The sequence below is a fragment of the Cnephaeus nilssonii genome (assembly GCF_951640355.1).
Source record: "Cnephaeus nilssonii genome assembly, chromosome: 11".
Classification (NCBI taxonomy): domain Eukaryota; kingdom Metazoa; phylum Chordata; class Mammalia; order Chiroptera; family Vespertilionidae; genus Cnephaeus; species Cnephaeus nilssonii.
The window spans coordinates 6,456,250-6,473,964 of record NC_137082.1 but is presented as its reverse complement, the minus strand read 5'-3'; the positions used below and the strand labels follow the sequence as shown (position 1 = coordinate 6,473,964).

Below are 17,715 nucleotides of genomic sequence, written 5' to 3'. Positions count from 1 at the left end.
AGTTCCAAAGGCTTGGGAGAGGTCTGTGTTTTCCCTCTTCTATTTTTATTTCCTCACATCTAAGACCAAGAGAGGCCAGTGCCAGAGTCCTGCAGGGGTCTGAGCCAGGAGGAACCGGCCCATAGGCGGGGGGAAGATGTCTGCACGAGGTAACCCTGAGGGTCCTCGGAGGATGGGTGCGCTCCTACCCGAGCACAGGGCTGGGGCCGGGACACAGGGCCCTCCCCCTCAGACACCTCCGGCCTGTGGGGTGCAGCTTAGGTGCTGTGCAAGCAGAGTCCGAAGATGACCCCGAGGTTTCTGCCCCATATAATCACCACTCCCAAGCGTGAAGGGGTTTCACAGATGTAATGAAGGCCCCTAATCGATGGCCGTTGAGCTCCTCAAAGGGAGATTAGCCTGGGTGGGCCTGCCCTAACCAGGTGGGCCTTAAAAGAAGGAGGCGATTCTCTGAAGGATCAAGCGGCCATGTGCGAGAGGACCACGTGGGAAGGAGTGAGAACGCCCTCCAGAAGCTGACAGAGCCCGGGGCTGACAGCCAGCAAGGAACTGGGGACCTGGTCCTACATCTGCAAGGAATTTGATTTGGCCAACAACCTGAATGGGCTTGAAAGACAACGCCGGTGCTAACACCTTGATCTCAGCCTTGTGCACGCAGGGGCAGAGAACCCAGCGACGCCTTACCCACACTGCTTCACGCACAGGTGTGGGGTAACACACAGCTGGTGATTCAAGCCACCCCGTTTGTGGTGATTGTTATGCAGCCATAGAAAACTAATACACATAGCGAACTGCTAACCTCTTAGCATTCATAAAACTCACAAAGTAACAGGACCCTGACGGCTGCTTTTGACTGTACATTGCCACCCAGAATAAAGACTGTTGCTCCCAGTCTCCCCTGCACCTAGGTGTGGCCATTTGACTGTTTTTGCTAGTCTACCCTTTGGGATGGCTGCTTACAGGGCACAGACAGGGTAGACTACAGGTATGATGACTGGAGCCCCAGCAGCCGTGTTGGATCATGAGGCGAAGTGTGAGGCTGGGAGCCATGACTTAGGGTCACAGAACAGAGAGACGGGAGGGGACTAGATCCCAAATGGCACCGTGAAGCTCCACCCTGATCTTGGATGACTGACCTTCAGACTTCTTTTAAGTGAGAGAAAATAAACTTTTATTCTGTGTAAGCGAAGGCTTTGGGTTCACATTTCAAATCCCAGGATCCGGCAGTGATGAGCTGGGGATTTTGAGTAATTTCTGCCCCTCTTTGTCCCTCCCGGCATGACTGGCCGTGACGTCAGGCCCTGTGGTGGGAGCAGCATTACCTGATGCAGGGGCTCTGTGAGCAGCATTGGGAGAAGCAGCTACGGAAAATGCCCTAAGATGGAAATGAGCAAGAGAGATAGAAACCAGGAGAGGGGGCAGGGGCAAAAGATGAGGCCACCTGTGGTGCTGCAGCCACACACACACCAGCCTGTGGGAGCCTGACTAGGTGTAAAACGGGGGAAATGAGCCAGGGATGAACAAAAGGTTTGTCGTCAGCTCTTCCTGAAGTGTGTGGCTCTCTCAGTCTAGCTTTTACTTTCCTACTCTTAACAGAGACCAATGAATAGATATCTACAATTTTCAACACAGCAACTGACATGTGCATCTTTGCGAGAGAGGCAATAGGGAGTAGTGGAGACTGTGGCAACAACTGCTCTTTGCCTCCAGCCAAGAGCTTCTGCACAGGAATGAGAACGGCCGGATCTGCCAATTTCTCCAGGGAAGCCAGGATTTTGGGATTTTTTTTTTTTTCCTCACCCCAATTTTCTGATTTCCTAAAACATGTTGGAAATGAATTCACTTTTTTTTTAAAAAAAGTATAAACACCATGCAGGGCATGAGACACGTCTGCAGGCCACATCTGGCCCCTGGTCTGCAACTTTGGTCTTGAGCCTGGACACAGACCAAGAGCTCAAATGAGCATCAGGACAATGACAAGGGGTTGGGAAATCGCAGGGCCTGGAGCTTGTTAAAAGCTGCCGCTTGTCTGAGGCACCGAGGGAAGAGAGAGCAGCCTGGCCAAGTGAGGGCCAGGATTCCAATACCCATCGGGTGACCTTAGCGTGCACTTCAAAGCGAAAAGGAACCCAAGAGGCTGTCCCACGCGCTGGCTGCTCTGGGCGCCGTTGGGCAGCAGGCCCCTGGCCGCTGCACAGGCCTGAGGTGGGCCGTGCACAGCTGGGGCCTGGGACTGGCAGCAGCCCCCAAACCACCGAAACCATCTGCACTGGACGACGGCGGCTCTGCAGCCTGTGCTGCTCAAGACGTTTGGGTGTACACTCCCCTCCCACCTTTTTTTTTTCTTTCTTTCTTTCTTCTGCCTCTATTTTATTGGGATGACTAAACCTTTCAACTATGTTAGCAGTAAACACAGCTAATTTACCCCCTGCCTCTTTGAAACAGCTGCTGACAGCTGTGCTACATGTAACTCAGGGAAGGATCTTTGTAGTCGAGCCTACCAAATTCACATTTGTTGTTGGGCTCCATCCCTCCTGCCCAGCGCCCCACACAGCTGCACCGAATATTGATGAGTGCCCCGTCCGCCCCGGGCCTGGATGATAACAGTGTGTGAATGGCGGAGGCCAGGCAGAGAGCTCCTAGCAGACCAAGAGGATGCCAGTGTCCAGAGTTGAGAGGAAAAAACAAAACAAAACACATACACACAGGCCCAGGAACCAGAACCAAATGTCTCCTTTTATTGCAAAGTCAAAACCCTTTTTATTTTGTCTATTTATACAGAATTTTCGCTGAGGACTGCTCTACGCAATAGCTGAAGGTACATTGGTCCGACGTTAATAAATAGTCTTAAATAAGAAAACAAGCCGGTTGGAGGGAAGCAAGCTCATCGTCCCAAACAAGCGACTGGAAGAGGGTCTAAAGGAGCTTCTGATGGACATAAATAACTTGTTTTGGAACAGCTATTTACAGTTTCAATGTACAAACGATGCTAACCAGAGGTGAGAAAACTTGCACCAAGAGGGGATCACACAAAACCCCCATATCTGCCAACAGATGAGATAAAATGTCACAGAAACAGCGACTCTTCCCTGTGGACCAGCCCGAGTGAAGGCTGCAGCCCAAGCTACTGAAGAAGAAAAAGCAAAAGAAAGTAAAAAACAAAGTTTCCCCAAAGTTTCCAGCAACAAACTTAATCACGACAGAGGAACGGTCCCACCAGAGCCTGTCCCAGGGCCTTCTGGGTAAGGCTGGTCTTGGTGCCCCCAGCCCTGTGCTGCAGCGGGAGGCGGTGCACACTGTTTAGGGGGCCACCGGCCAAGGCGAGGAAGGCTCTCCCCAGGAACCATTCCAATCGGGACACTCAGCGAGGACGTCACTCTCAAAGGCTCTAGGTCCTTCCCCTGGAGATCTGGGACAGCTCACCTACGCCCAGCACAGCTCCCACTGCGCTTCAAGGAGCTGATCGATCGTTTGCAGAGCCCTCAGCAGGGGTCTGCCAATGAGAAGAGGGGCCCTCGGCCCAGACTTCAGAACGCAGCTGTCACTGCACGACAGACAAGCCTACTTGGGGGAAGGGTAGTAGCCCTATGGAGACCTAGGGTTCCTTGGGGCGTGTTTAGACAGGGCCATGTTGGCCAGAGTTCAGGGTCAAGTCGCCGGTTCTGTGCTAACGCTGTCGTCCTCCACTCTGCCCCACACGGATGTCCTGGCCGGGGGAACTGGACGGATGTCCTGGCCGGGGGAACTGGACGAGCACTTGCGAACATCTGCCGGGCCGCAGGGCCATCACACGCCCAGCTGAATGACGAAACGCATTTTTCCTTCGAGATCAACACACCCCTTCCTCTGAGCAAAATTTGTCCTCCCCCCTCCCAGCCAAATCTTGGGCTTGGGCAAGTCTACGTAACCCTGGGTCTCTGGAAACCTCAGACGAAACCCAAATGGAATGGAGGGGGGCCTCCCCGCCGTCCGCCAGCCACAGCCTCTGTTTATGAAATCAGGGGAAACCAAGAAATGGGGGTAGATCGTTTAGGAAAATATATCTGTAACATCCTAACCATTTTCATTCATTCGTTTTATTGGGACATGTATTACAGGCACTTCCGCGTCGTTCCTTCAGCACAGACACCACACGCCCACCCCTCCCTGCGCCCCTTCCTCCCACCGCTGGGTCCTGGGTGAGGGGCGCTCCTCATTGCCCCGGGAACGAGTCAGCGTACGGCCGAGACCTCACAGCCCACGACCGTGGCCGGGCAGGTTTTCTTTATATAATTTTCTTCCTGTTACCTTTTGCCTGCAGCAGCTTCTAGGATCTTGTCCATAGGATGACAACAGAAAACTGATCAAAAGCCATTTGCCTCTCGAATCCTTAACGCTGCTACGCCGTTAAAGTTGGGGAGGGGGACGGGAAGGCCTCGCACCAGGCGGCCGGTCTGCGGGCTCCTTGCCAAGGTGGGCCTGGGACCCCTGGGTGGTGAGTCGCAGGATCCGGAACAGGTGGCCCCGAAGGGTCTGCCTTCCAGGAGGCTAGTGGCAGCCACAGGCCCGGACAACCATGTTTCTGTATTTCTTCAGGATGACGTTGGAGCTGTCGTCAAAGTAGAGCACGGAGATGGCGTTCAGCTGGGTCGGGGCGCAGCAGGGCTTGGGCACCGTCTCCGGGTTGATGAAGTGGACCTGGAACGCACACCGAGACATGGGTCGTGGTGAGACGTGGCCGGGCCCTTCTCTCTGGCCTCCTTATGTGTGCAAGGGACATGCACTGCTTGGGCAGAATGACCGAGGGGACACTCCCCGAGCGTGCCCAGTTCTGAGCACATTCTGCGTCACTAACTTGGTTCTGTGATCCTCCCTGCTTCACAGATGAGGGACCCACGTGCCCGAACAGAGGCTTGTGCAGCACACAAGGGCATGTCGGTGGCCAGATCAGACACGGGGGGCCAGATCTCTCTCTCTTACGGGGCTGTCCTGTGCACTGTAGGATTTTAACAGCACCCCAGGGCCCGAGCATCAGAAGCATTCCCCCCCCCCCCAATCATGACATCCAAAAGTGTTGCTAGACATTAAATATCCCTGGGGGCCAAACTGCCCCAAGTTGAGAACCACGGAGCTGGACCAGGCTCAGCCTGCAGGCCAAATCCTGCCCTGCCGCCTGGTTTTGTGAATAAAGTTTTATTGGCACCCATCCCCGCCCATTCATTAACATAGCACCTATGGCTGCTTTCTCATTATGAGGGCAGAGTGGAGCAATTGCAACTTATGACTCTCAAGTAAAAAACATTTACCATCTGGCGCTTTTCAGAAAAAGGCTGCTGACCTCTGAGCTAGATCTGTCCTATTCAAGAGTCCCACCTGTCATTTGAAAAGTTCTCGCAGCCACATTTAAAAAGATGGGAAAGAAACAGGTAACGTTAATTTAAATAACATATTTAGTTCAACCTGGTATTTCAAAAATATTACTATTTCAAAATATACTTAACATTAAAAAGTCACTCATGAGATATTTTACCTTTTTTGTACCAAGTCTTCAAAACCCAGACTGGGCACACGTCAAGTGCTCAAGAGCCACATGTAAAATATTACTTCATCGCATGGTGCAGGTCTAGGCCACACTAGACTGTTTTGCCTCCTGAGCAATAAAAGTAAGAGGCAAGGAATTTGGGCAAACACTTGGGTGGACGGACATCCAGAAGGTGGGATGACGAGGCCGGCCAGTCGCTCAGGCGTAGGCCCCCTCTCACTCAGGGCTTCTGCGTCCTTACACAGGACAAGGGTCGGGGTAAACAAACTCAAACGCCTGCATTTCCACCTGAGTGTCACTGATGCGTGACTGAGGCCAGGAGTGAGACAATAAGGAATAGTGAGGACTGGGGAAAACTAAACACCTCTCTTCTCAGGCCACAAACTGACTGCAGCAACCAAAGCAGCGCAGTTAGATATGCCAACAGCTCAGGACAGGCTGGAGACTCGGTTCTGGGTTTTTTTTAGGGGACGTTTCCAGGTTTCCAACACTCCACGAGGGCCCAGTGGAAGCACCGGGGATGACTGCTCACAGCCTTAAAATCTAAACCTTCCCCCATCTTTTCCACCCGGGATCACTTTAAAGCAAATCCCAGATGCCAGCTCGCTCCGTCTGTTTCTCACTAGGGCTCCTGGAAGACAAGGATTCGCCCCCTTTGAAAACATGACCCCCATTTCAGAATAATCGGAGGATTCATCTGAGCCTGAGGTCTCTGATGAAGCGAGGACTGAGTGGGTGGTCACAGGGCCACAAAGGCAGGGTCAGAGGGTAGAGGTGTGCCCCTGCCAGCCTGGGAGACACGCCCATCACCTCCTGGGTCCTCGGAGCAGGACCACAGGGGACGGGGGAGCAGGTCCAGGCCACAGAGTAGGCTGGGGGACTATTCGTCTCCAGCGCGGGAACTTTCAATCCTAAATGGGCTCTGGAGTTTGCTGTTGGGGGCGGGGCCCTGGACAAAGAGGCTGTCCCACTAAGGACAGAGCCTGGTCCCAGCGAAAGGGACGGGACGAGGCAAGAGGGAGGCCGACACTAAACTAAAGAGCACAAAGCTCCATAACAAACCGAACTGTGGGAGAGGGATGGCCCTGGGTAATGAGCTGTCTGTCATCAGGAGCATTCAAGCCAGGGAGGGTGAGCAGTTGTCAGGAAAGGCCCAGACAATGTTCAGGGCAGGGAGCTAGGCAACCAAGGTCCTTGAACCCCCGATTCCAAGCTAACGAACAAAGTCCCTAACTCATTGCTATTGCTGTTGGTAGGGTAGCAAAAGTAATGTGTAATCTGTGTCATCGGTGCTGGGCACCTTGTTAATATCTCATTATCACTGCATCCTCCCATGACCCCATGGAAAAGGTCAGCCGGAAAGAGTCCTTGGCTCCCCAGCCCATCTCATTATCCTAATTTCCTGGTGCGCCATCTTCCTGCCACTTCCTCCCTCTGGCCTTTCCTCACTTGTTTCCTGGTTGTCCCCTCCCCTGGACAACGAGGCCCTGCTGGCCCCGCAGTGTCCCCAGCTCCCCCTGCAGGGGCCACAGACAGTAGACCCTCAATAAACAGTAAATTCCCTGAATGACTGACTGTAAAGTTCAAGGCCAGGAGGTGGATGTGAGCTGTGGGAAGAGGCACTGTGGCGGGGGGGGGGGGGGGGGGGGGGGGCGGGGAGACCAGGCATTGTGGGGGGGATCAGGCACTGTGGGGGGAACCAGGCACTGTGGCGGGGGGGGGGGGACCAGGACAGCAGCCCCCAAACAGAGGCGGGGCCACAGCCACCTCTCCACCAGGCACAGTGACTGTTGCCCACTGTACCTTTAGGAATGCACAAAAGTGGTCTAATTTCTTTTGAAATTAGAGAAATAAGTCAACATGAGGGTCAAAGATTATCAACACAGTAGTAAACGATAATTTTTAACCTTGTTTTACAGGGAAAGGGGCCCTTGAACGTCATGGTGTGGCCTTGGGCAGAGACCTGCTCGGGCCCCAGCCTGGAGGAGCCCAGGCGGATCCGTGGCCCCGCTGCCCAGGCCCCCGCTGGTGTGCAGCCGCACTCACCAGTGTCTGCACGATGGCATGGTTGGTGGCGTTCATGTAGGAGTTCAGAGGGAAGGCGCACTCCCCCTCGCAGTAATAGGCGGCGTAGCCCTCGGGCGCGATGATCCAGTCCTGCGGGGACAGGGGAGTGTGGGGCGTGAGCGCTGTGTCCAGGGCCCGTGGAAACGTGGGCAGGTCAAAACCCTCCTGCTGTGGGCCAGGCTGCAGGGCTCCCACGTCAGACACCCTGAGCAGCCGTGGGCCCTGAAGAGGCAGCGGTGGGTGGCAGCCCCTCATGGTCCCAGCAGAATGCCAAATGAAGAACAGACCACCTCGAGGGGCTGGGCTGAGCCCAGAACGGACATGGTGGTTTTATGGGAAGTTGGCACAGAGAGGGATGGCCAGGTGGCATCACCTTTACCTCTACTACGTGGTAACAGACTGGCCATTTGTATAAACAAAACCTCCACGCTGCAGCTCACCTGCCTGGGAGGGAGACTATTAACCCATCGTGGTGCGAATGCAGTGAGTGTAGACAGCCCAGCACGTGCCCGGTACCCATATGCGGCTCAAAAACGAATGCACGCGGCCATGCTTGCTTTAGGCCCAGGTTAGTGCACAGAGGTTGCTCCAGTGACAAATACACCCTCACGGACTCTAGTCCACGGAGCCCGGAGTCTGGGGCTCTGTCCTAGCACAGAACCCAAGCAGGACCGGGCGCCCTGAGAGCATGGTGTCGTCATGAGTGTGAGGACAGAATCGAGGAGGCGTCCACGCTGGCTGCACGCAGTGCCTGGGGGTGAGCGTTCTGGGGCACGAGCCCCAGGGAAGACTCTGGACTCTCCCATTGACCTGGTGACCTAGACAACACCCTGCCCAGGCTGTGTGAGCTCGAGAGGACAGGTGGCTGCTTGCTCATGGCTGCACCTCCAGGGGCTAGAGAGGGCCCGGGACGTCGCAGGGGCTCCTGGCTGTTAGACTGTGTGGCCCTCACTCCTCTCCTAGGGCTCATCCCCTGCCCTTCGCCTCACTCCATCCAACTGGCTCCAGCGGGGGCAGCCATGTTCCGACAGCACGACCCCACCCCTAGCATCGTTCACTGGGTCCGGGACAAGTGCTTGACCCGAGCGGGGCCCATCGGTCCCTTCCCTGGGAATGTGAGTCATGGCAGGGGATGGAGGGCAGCTGGATTCTGGCACCCGTCTGAGCAGCCAGCACAGATGGAAACGGGGTTCACATGCAGAATGGGGTTCCGTGTCCAGCTTGAGTCACAGCCACATTTCTACTCTTGGGTTTTCATGAGGCACCCCATACCCACCCCCTAAATCCTCTGCCCTGGTTAGGACACTTGAAACCAGGGTCTTATGGATGCAGAGGAGAAACACCATTGGGGGAGCCCCGGGGCCCACCCTTACCTGCCAGCCCAGGTCGCGGAAGCTGACGTACAGCTCGTGCTTCTTGCAGGCCTGCCTCTGGTCAGTGCTGCTGTTCTCTGCGGATGAGAACGGCGGGGAGGGGCGGCAGCACACGCGTTAGGCAGGTGTGGCGCTGGAGGGTGGCTTTTCTGACATAAACGCTGCTCGAGGACCATGGCCTGCAAACTCACTTCCACCCCCAGCCAACCGCATGCAGAGGCCAAGCTCTCCTGCTCTCACAGTCCCAGCTCACAGCACCCTCTGGATCCTTCTGGCAACTCTGGTGTCTGTACACCCAGGTGGGTTTAGATGCTCACATCTGCCCGGGCACCATAATGGAGTCAAAGCCCATCCATGCCCGACAGGAGGCTGCTGCAGGAGGCTGCCCGAGGGCCCTGCTTCCACCAGCCTCACCATGGAGGCCAGCCAGAGGGTAAAGACAGGGCCTGGGACACAGCCCCCATCACACCCCACCAAGAAGAAACAAGAGGGCAGGAAGTCAAGTCACACTGATTCCAGAAAAAACCTCTGAGGTTTCTCTGAGGAGAGAAATGATGCACTGGGGTTTTCCGGAAGTGCGTGAGCTTTGCAGGCATGTGGGTACGGATTCAGGACTCGTAAACACATCGACATCTGCCTTTCTCTCTCTGTCTGATCCATACTCTCTCACACACATGCAACCCCTCACACACACACATACACACACAGCTGCCTGTCCACACTAGCTCCATGAGCTGCTCGTGGCCTTGGTCTGTCGGGCCTTGGGTTTCAACATGAAGCCCAATGTCATTGCTTTGCTTTAAGACGGGGTTGGAAAGTGGCACGCAGGCTGCTACTGGTCCTTCCTCTGCGCACGGCAGACATTGTTAATCAATCGTGGCACTTTTTTCTCACGGAGCCCTCCTATAGCTTCAGATCCAAGCAGCTGGCAATGTTGGTGCAGAAAGGGAAGAAAAGGGACGCTCAGAAGTAGGCCCCAGCCCCCCTGCCCTTCCAGTCCTGCCCCTCCCACCCCAACAGCCAGCAGGGGCAGGAGGCGCTGCTTCTTCCACCGCCAGGAGCCCCCGCCTGAGCAGCTAACGAGTTAGGACTGGTGCTGGGGCTCAGCTCCTACCCCTGCGGGTCATCTGCCGAGAGCGGCTAATTACCAGGGAGCTGGGTCCAAACGTGGGTGGGGAGAAGGGTGTGGAGGGAAGGCAGCGACCCCAGTCTCATCCCCAAACCACAGCCTGTGAAGAGCAGTGCAAGGCCTGGGGGCGGGCTAGCTTGCAGGGAAGAGCTTCCCGGCCGGCAGCACGCCTCCTTCCCGCACACAGGGGGCTGCCTGCCAAGAGAGGCCGCCTGTGTGGCCCTGCAGCAGGACTCCCAGCCCCGCACAAGAGGCGAAGCACCCCCAGGGGCACGTGCACACACACACCCACACACAGATTCTGGTTTACTAAGCCTGCGGTGGGGCCCAGGTCTCGGTATTTCTTTTCTTATCAAACTTCCAGGCAGAGTTTAGCTGAACTTCCAACAGGGCCAGGAAGTAGAAATCCACAGGAAGGAGGCAGGTTCCAGGCAAGAAAGAACAGCTGCATGTGAGGTAGTGAGAGCCCCGTCCTGGGGGTTATGTAAGTGGAGACTTGACGGGGATGTGGGGGGGGGGGTGGGAACTGAGTGTGGGAGACTTTGAGGTACCAGAGTCCTCGGGGCAGACCACGGTTGGCTTTCACCGTTGACCCCCAGCCCCCAAGAGCCTGGCCTGGATGTTTCCAACACAAATTCAGGGGTTCAGTTGGTTTTTAATGTGGGGATCACAGACCCCTTTGAGAAAAGGATGGATGCACCTGGCAGAGCACAAGCCCTGCAAAACCCTGTGCACAAACTCGGGATGAGAAAAGGATGGATGCACCTGGCAGAGCACAAGCCCTGCAAAACCCTGTGCACAAACTCGGGAGCCACCACACCCACCACGGTCCATCCGGGCCTGCGGGCTCAGGAAGCCTGTGCCTAAAACCTTCACCAACCACAGCCATCATCCGGGCCTGCGGGCTCAGGAAGCCTGCGCCTAAAACCTTCACCAACCACAGCAAGCATACTGCCCTTCGCCTCGAAAAGGGAACTGAACAGAAAGTCCAAAATCAGCTCGGTGAGGCAAAACAAGCTGTTGACAAGATAAGGCTGACCTGGGGGTGTGGCTGCTTTACGTATTCTACATACCCATGTGCCCCTTCGTGCTTCCTGGGACCAACGCCACGCCCAGGAGCAGGACCGCTGAGCTCAGCTAGGCGTCCCACACGGCCGCCCGCTGCCTGGGCCCTGCCTCGGGACCAGCGCAGAGTGCCGGGAGAGCGACTCCGGCGGGGAAACCGCACTTAACAAATATGCAAATTTGCCAGGAGTTTCAAATATTTTTCACTTTAAAAAATAAAACTAAAGGTGCAGCAAAGTCCCCCACTTTGAATCCTCCCCGCGCCCCGGGCAGCAGCCTCCCTGGGAAGTGGGTGTGGCATCTTCCCACAGGTTTTCAGCGCCTTCCTTCACGTACTGTGGCCGCAGTTTTGTCTGTTTAGGAACTTGCATGGCTGGCCTCTGGTTATACTCGAGTTTGGTACTTGCATTTCTGCACGTGGACAGCCAAGAGGTGAGCTGTCGGGGGGGTTGTGGGCCGTTTCCTGCTGCACCGGCTCCACAACTATGGGTGGAGCAGGGCTCCCCAGCCCCTCCTCGCTGGGCCCATGCGTGGGCCCCCGGGGTCTGCGTGGACCCTCCCGCCCCCGGCATACCTGCGACGTTGGCCATCCGCAGGGCTTCCTGGTTCTTGGGCGTCTTGGAGCGGTTCTGCCCGCGCTGCCGGCTCCCCGTGGAGCGGGCGCTGCGAAGGTGGACCTCGGTGGCCTTGAAGAAGGCCACCATGAAGGGCTGCTTGTTCTGGGGCCCGTGCCGCCCGATCAGGCCCGCCAACTTGGGGTTGATGCTCTGCCCTAGATCGGAAGCAAATGCATAGGAGACAGTTACAGGAGAGGCGGTTGGCGAGGGAAGGAGGGGGGGTTTGCACGCATGCCTCACAGCTCACTCACGCATTTGCATCGTCCACCGGCCTATATTATTCAGCGCTGGCTCTGTGCCAGGTTGTGTTGGGAGCTGAGGGCACAGTGAGGAACCACACCGGGAAACGCCTGTCCCCTGGGCAGGCAACCTGGCGGGGCAGGCGGGCAGGTATCCCAGGGTAAAAGCTGAAGCGGGAGGGGGCAGAGCCGGGCTAGAGGAAGCTCCACTCACATTTCCTTGGGCAGAGCAGTCACATGATCCATCTAATTTCAAGAGGTGGGGCAATCCTGCTCGGGGCCAGGGAAGGTGGGGATGGTTGCAAGCCGCCCTCATGTCCACCACCCTCTGCACGGAGAGGCCATTTGCACACAGAACCGGGTAGCAGGGAGGAGGAGAGCCATGAGGATATTTGGGGAGAGGGCATTCCCGGCAGAGGGCATTGCCAAGGCAAATGCCCAGAGGCAGGAGCCAGGTGGGCGAGTTCTGCCGTGGGCTGGAGCAGAGCTGGGGGTGAGGGGCAGAAGGGGGCAGTCAGAGGGAAGTGGTGGGGACCGTAAGGCATCAGCGAGCACTCTGCCTTACTGTTTACTGTGTCGAATGGTGTTCCCCCAAGTTCATGTCCCCGGGACATCAGGAGGTGACCTTCTTTGGAAATAGCATCTGTGCCTATGAAATCGCTTAAGATAAGGTCATGCTGGATTAGGAAGAGCCCTAACCCAAAGACTGGTGTCCTGAGAAGAAGGCCATGTGAAGGCAGACACACACACACACACACACACACACACACACACAGGATGGCCAAGGGACACTGAGGAGTGCCGGAAGCCACCAGGAGCGGGAGGCACGGCAGGACCCTTCCTGGGCCTGTGGAGGGAGCACAGCCCTGGGGCACCTTGACTTTGGACTTGGAGCTCCCGACTGGAGAGACTCAAGTCCTGTTGTCCTCAGCCCCCGGCTGGTGTTTTGTTACTGAAGCCCCAGGATCCTCATGATCTGCATGAAGTGGAAACCACGGGTCCGAGAGCTGAGCAGTGGGCAACTTGAGTTGTCTGAAAAGATGGCCCCGGCTGCCCCTGGAGACTGCACAGTGGGGCCCAGGACAGGAGCCAGAGACGAGGGGGAGGTGGGCCTGGGCAGGCTTCAGGAGTTCATTTTTAAATCCACCTTTAGAATTTATTTTATTTGTAATGTCTTGTATAGAAATAATTACTGACTCACAGGAAATTGCAAAAAAAAAAAAAAGACTTCAGGGAGGCCTCGTACCTTTCACCCAGTTCACCAAACGGTCACGTAACTAGAATACAACGCCTCGACCGGGGACGACCCAGCCTGGATCTGCTCAGAGAGGGGAACCGAGGGGACTGCTGAGGGAGCGGATGTAAAGGTGAGAAGACACGTGACTTCCTCGCTCTGGGCGTGAGCACCTGGGAGAAGGGCGGGGCCTTTACTGAGGTGCAGAAGCCAAGGTAGGAGCGGGGCAGAGGGGAGAACTGGGAAGGTGGAAGGTGGCAGCAGAACATCACAGCTTGGGGTTGGCTCCTGATCTGGGGGAGACACAGACTTGGGACCCAGACCCGCTCCAGCCCAGTGCCAGCCTTCCTGAGTTCAAGCCCCGGCCCTGGCACTCAACACGGCTGCTCCTCCGAGCAGAGCTTTGCACCTGGATGGCGCCTGGTAAATGCCGGCTCGGGCTGCGGCCAGGCCGCGTGGAGACCGGACGAGCTCCCTGGGGAGAGCGTGTCGCTGGCACGCCATGTGCGGGCTGCGTCCAGGTGCCCATCGCCGCCACTGAGAGACCAGAGCCCGGGGCAGAGGCTGCGCACAGGCCAGGGAGGAAGGGTCTGGGAGCAGCTTGGGCAGGAGGAAGGGCACCAGGAGGGTATGGGATCCTGGGGAAGCGGATGGAGCAGTCGCCATGTCCTGTGCTCTGCCAGTGGGCCGGGGTGATGGGAAAACGGGCGATCTCTCGGCTCTGGCAACCATGAGGCCACTGGCCAACATGTACGTAATGCCATGTCCGGTGGTGAGAGTGTTCCAAAGAAAGACAAAGCAAGAGGCGGACAAAGAGAGCCGATCCCAGAGAGACGGAATACCCCGCCCGAGGACCCCGGCGCGGAAGCTCAGGCTGCGTAACCACAACAGACGTGACCCCACATTGGGTGCGGGGCCAGCGGCCAGTGGAACCCTCGCTCCGGGAGCCCTGGCCCATCCGCATCTGGAATTAACTTCACCTGGAGCCCTCCAGACGGGCGAAGGCAGGAAACCGCCTCCCAAGGACCAGGCCAGCACCAGGGGTTTGCTTTGGTTTTTTAACAACGAGGGCGTTTCAAAGACCAAGCTCCCCATCCGCCACTATTTTCCCCTAAATTAACCCCTTTAACATTCGCTCTCCTGCATTCTTTAGCGGGGTTTCCCGGAGTTCACCATCTATAATTGGAGCAGTTCTGTAAAAGGAACCATTAAAGACAAGCTCCTCGGATTTGCGTTCCCCCCTGGAAGGTTTTTAAGGGCAAAATAAAAATGCCTGGAAATGCAATGTGGCCCGATACTGTAACCCTACGTTTCCCGCGATGGCGGACGGCGGGCTGGCTTGCTCCTGGGCCCTCAGGACAGCCAGGGCCAGGGACCCACAGCCTCCGCTGGGAAATGGGCGATGGAGCAGAAAGAGGGGGGTCTCTGGGGGCTCTGCACCCGCACCTGCCGCGGACTGGCCTACGGGGGCCACACTGGCCTGCCTGCTGGGCCCAGATATGGTCACCAAACGGGCACTGGAGACACGGTGGCTGCTCCACCCGGCACGTGGGTTGGGGCTGAACGTGCCCTCCGGGGGCTGCGTGGGTATTGTAGGGTGTGGAGGAGCGTCACTGGCTGCTCCCAAAAACGTATCCCAGTGCCCCTGGGAGCCAAAACGCCCAGGTGGAGAGCCGGGGCCATGCATACACCTTCCCCGACCGCCACGCACACAAGTCACTGCAGCTGAGCCTTTAGCTGAAACCTGAGAGACCATGGGGACATTATCAGACAAGATCATTAAATTCGGGGTGCAGCATGAAGTAGCAACCAGCCACCTAAACAAGGCATGCATCTCTTCACAAGTATTCCTGCTCGGTGTCCAGGCCAGCGACGCTATGCGCCCTGGGGGTCCCACTGGGAAGGAGACCCACAAAGGAAGGGCCCCTGAGATCAGCCCTGAGGAGGAGGCCCAACGTGAGCCAGCGTGGCTACAAGTGGGGGAGAGACGGAACACGAGGTTATGTTCATCCATAAAGTTCATTTATGCTAATACCCGCAGGAGGGGCGGAGAGTGTGCAGGGGAGAAGGCCAGCGGGTCGGCTGTGAAGGAGCTCACTTGCATTTTATGATGTCACATACACAGGTTTTACTTAGCACGCGCAAGTGTTCGTTCCCATTACTTGTATTTAAATGTCTGGGGGAAGTCACACTGAGTAGGGAGCCAAGCTGAATGAATCAGGCCGAGAGACTGAGGTGACATACATTCTGTTTTAGCATAGCTCTGTGTCTTCAGGAAAGTTGAAAAAGATTTATATTGTAGCTAATGGTTAATAGATTAAAAACAACAAACAAACAAACAAACAAAAAAACAAAAAACAAAAAAAACTGCCCGGCTGGTGTGCTCAGTGGTTGAGCGTTGACCCATGAACCAGGTGGTCACGGTTTGATTCCTGGTCAGGGCACATGCCCGGTTGTGCCTTGATCCCCAGTAGGGGGTGTGCAAGAGGTAGCCGATCAATGATTCTCTCTCATCATTGATGTTTCTATCTCTCTCTCCTTCTTCCCCTCTCTCCGAAAATCAGTAACATCTTTGTTAAAAACCCTGAAGATTTCTCCAAGAATAGAGTTGTCAGATTTTGCAAATAACAATGCAGGTGCCCTGTTAAATTTGAATCTCAGATAAATGAATAATGTTTGTGGGACATACTTATATTAAGCAATTATTAGTTGTTTACCTGACATTCGTGTTTAACTGGGCTTTTATCTGCCAAGAGGTGATGGTTAAGTTAGGATGGAAAGGTTTACCAGATGTACGACTATAGCTGACCTCCTGCACGAGGAGGAAAGTGGTGGAGAGGTGTCTGGCCCGCTGACTGGCAGGTAAGAAAGAGGGCCCAGAGCAATGAATTCGCTGGTTTCTTCTTTGGTAAACATTTGCCTCTCTCTGGTGTTTTGCTTGGTTTTGTGTGTGTGTGTGTGTGTGTGTGTGGGGGGGGGGGGGGATGCGTTTTAAATTTTAGTTTTTAAGTTAACATATAGTAATATTGACCCTTTTTTATACACAGGTCTGTTGGGGTTTTTCTTATAATGCTCACTCTATGATATGTTTTTATTGATTATTTAGAGAGGAAGGGAAAGAGAGAGAGAGAGAGAGAGAGAGAGAGGGAGAAACTTCGATTAGTTGCCTCTGACATGCACCCTGACTGGGAATTGAACCTGCAACCTTTTTTTTTTTTTTTTTTTTTTTTTGTGCACAAGACGACACTCCAACCAACTAACCAGCCCGGCCAGGGCCAGATCTGTGGGTTTTAACCCGAGTATGGATCCTGTAACCACCACTTCCATCGGGGCACAGAGCAGCCCAGCAGCCCCCAAAGAACTCCCTCCTGCTGCCTTTCATCTCAGTGTGTGGAACCGGGTCGTTCTGCTCCCCAGGGCGTGTTTTCCGCAGTCTGGGGGCAGGAGCGCTGGCATCTTGCGGGTGCTGCTCATTGTCCCACAGTGCACACCACGTCACCACAACAGAGGAAGAAGATCCAAAATGTCAGCAGCGCGGAGGGGGACAAACTGCCTGTCACACCCTCCCCTCACTCCAGCCCGACCTGCTCTCGTCCCTCTAGCTCTGCGTTTTCCAGGCCTTTCCTGCACACGGACTCCTGGTCTTTTGCGTTGGTTTCTTTCAGCCTGCGTGTCCTTGAGGTTCCCCCATGAGGTTGCAGGTGTCAGCACTCATGCCTTTGCTGCTGAGCGTATCCCCTGGCGTGGACGCCCGAGGCGGCTGATCCTTCACGGGAGCGGGACATCGGGGGGCTCCATGCATGTCAGGAGGAGCATCCAGCACAGGATTGCTCGTGGCCTACGTTTTCATTTCTGCGACTGAAGCAGAGTGAAGTCCGTTGTGGGGCCAACGTCTCACAGTCTGCACGCTCAGGTGCTCATCTGCTCCGGGACCATCACACCTGCTGCCTGGAGAGCCAGCGAGGCTGTCTGCGCAGGCTCTGCTCCCACTCGGAGCTGCGTGGAGAGGGCCCAGCCTGGGAGCCCCACGCCCTGCCCAGCCCTGGGCCCTGGTCCTCCTCCACCCAAGGAGGTGGCCCATCAGACCCTTCCCAGCCTCACCGGCAGCTCCTTCTAGGATGGCTGCTGCAGGCTCCTGGGAAATGTCTTCCGCCCTAGAAAGAAGAGAGCGCCCTTTATCCAGCCCACCTGCTTCCTTCCTCCACGCTCGGGGCGCGGAGGCAGCCAAATGTGATGTGACGAGCCTCAGGCCCCAACGCCAACACAGGCAACATGTGGGACCAAGAGGGAAGTCTTCCCTGCTGTTGATGCTCTGGCCCAGGGTCCAAACACTGTAGCCCCGGGCCCATCGGCCCACGGCTGTTCTCTGGACCACAGACGGTTTCACTGGACCGCAGCCCGGGCATCCATCCACACTTGTCTGTCTGCATTCACACCGCAATGCAGAGTTGAGGAGCCGCGACAGAAAAG

At 56.0% G+C, this 17,715-nt stretch overlaps 1 protein-coding gene across 1 annotated transcript in view; it reads right to left on the bottom strand.

The window, feature by feature from the left end:
- Positions 1 to 2,716: 2,716 nt before the first annotated feature.
- BMP7 (bone morphogenetic protein 7) overlaps positions 2,717 to 17,715 on the bottom strand; it is a 77,047-nt gene continuing 62,048 nt past the window's right edge. The window contains exons 4-7 of the mRNA XM_079784387.1: positions 11,730 to 11,927; positions 8,962 to 9,038; positions 7,568 to 7,678; positions 2,717 to 4,677 (exon numbers count right to left, since the gene is read on the bottom strand). Of these exons, the coding sequence (XP_079640513.1) occupies positions 4,528 to 4,677; positions 7,568 to 7,678; positions 8,962 to 9,038; positions 11,730 to 11,927 (536 nt within the window). The 3' untranslated portion in view covers positions 2,717 to 4,527. The remainder of the gene's footprint in view (positions 4,678 to 7,567; positions 7,679 to 8,961; positions 9,039 to 11,729; positions 11,928 to 17,715) is intronic.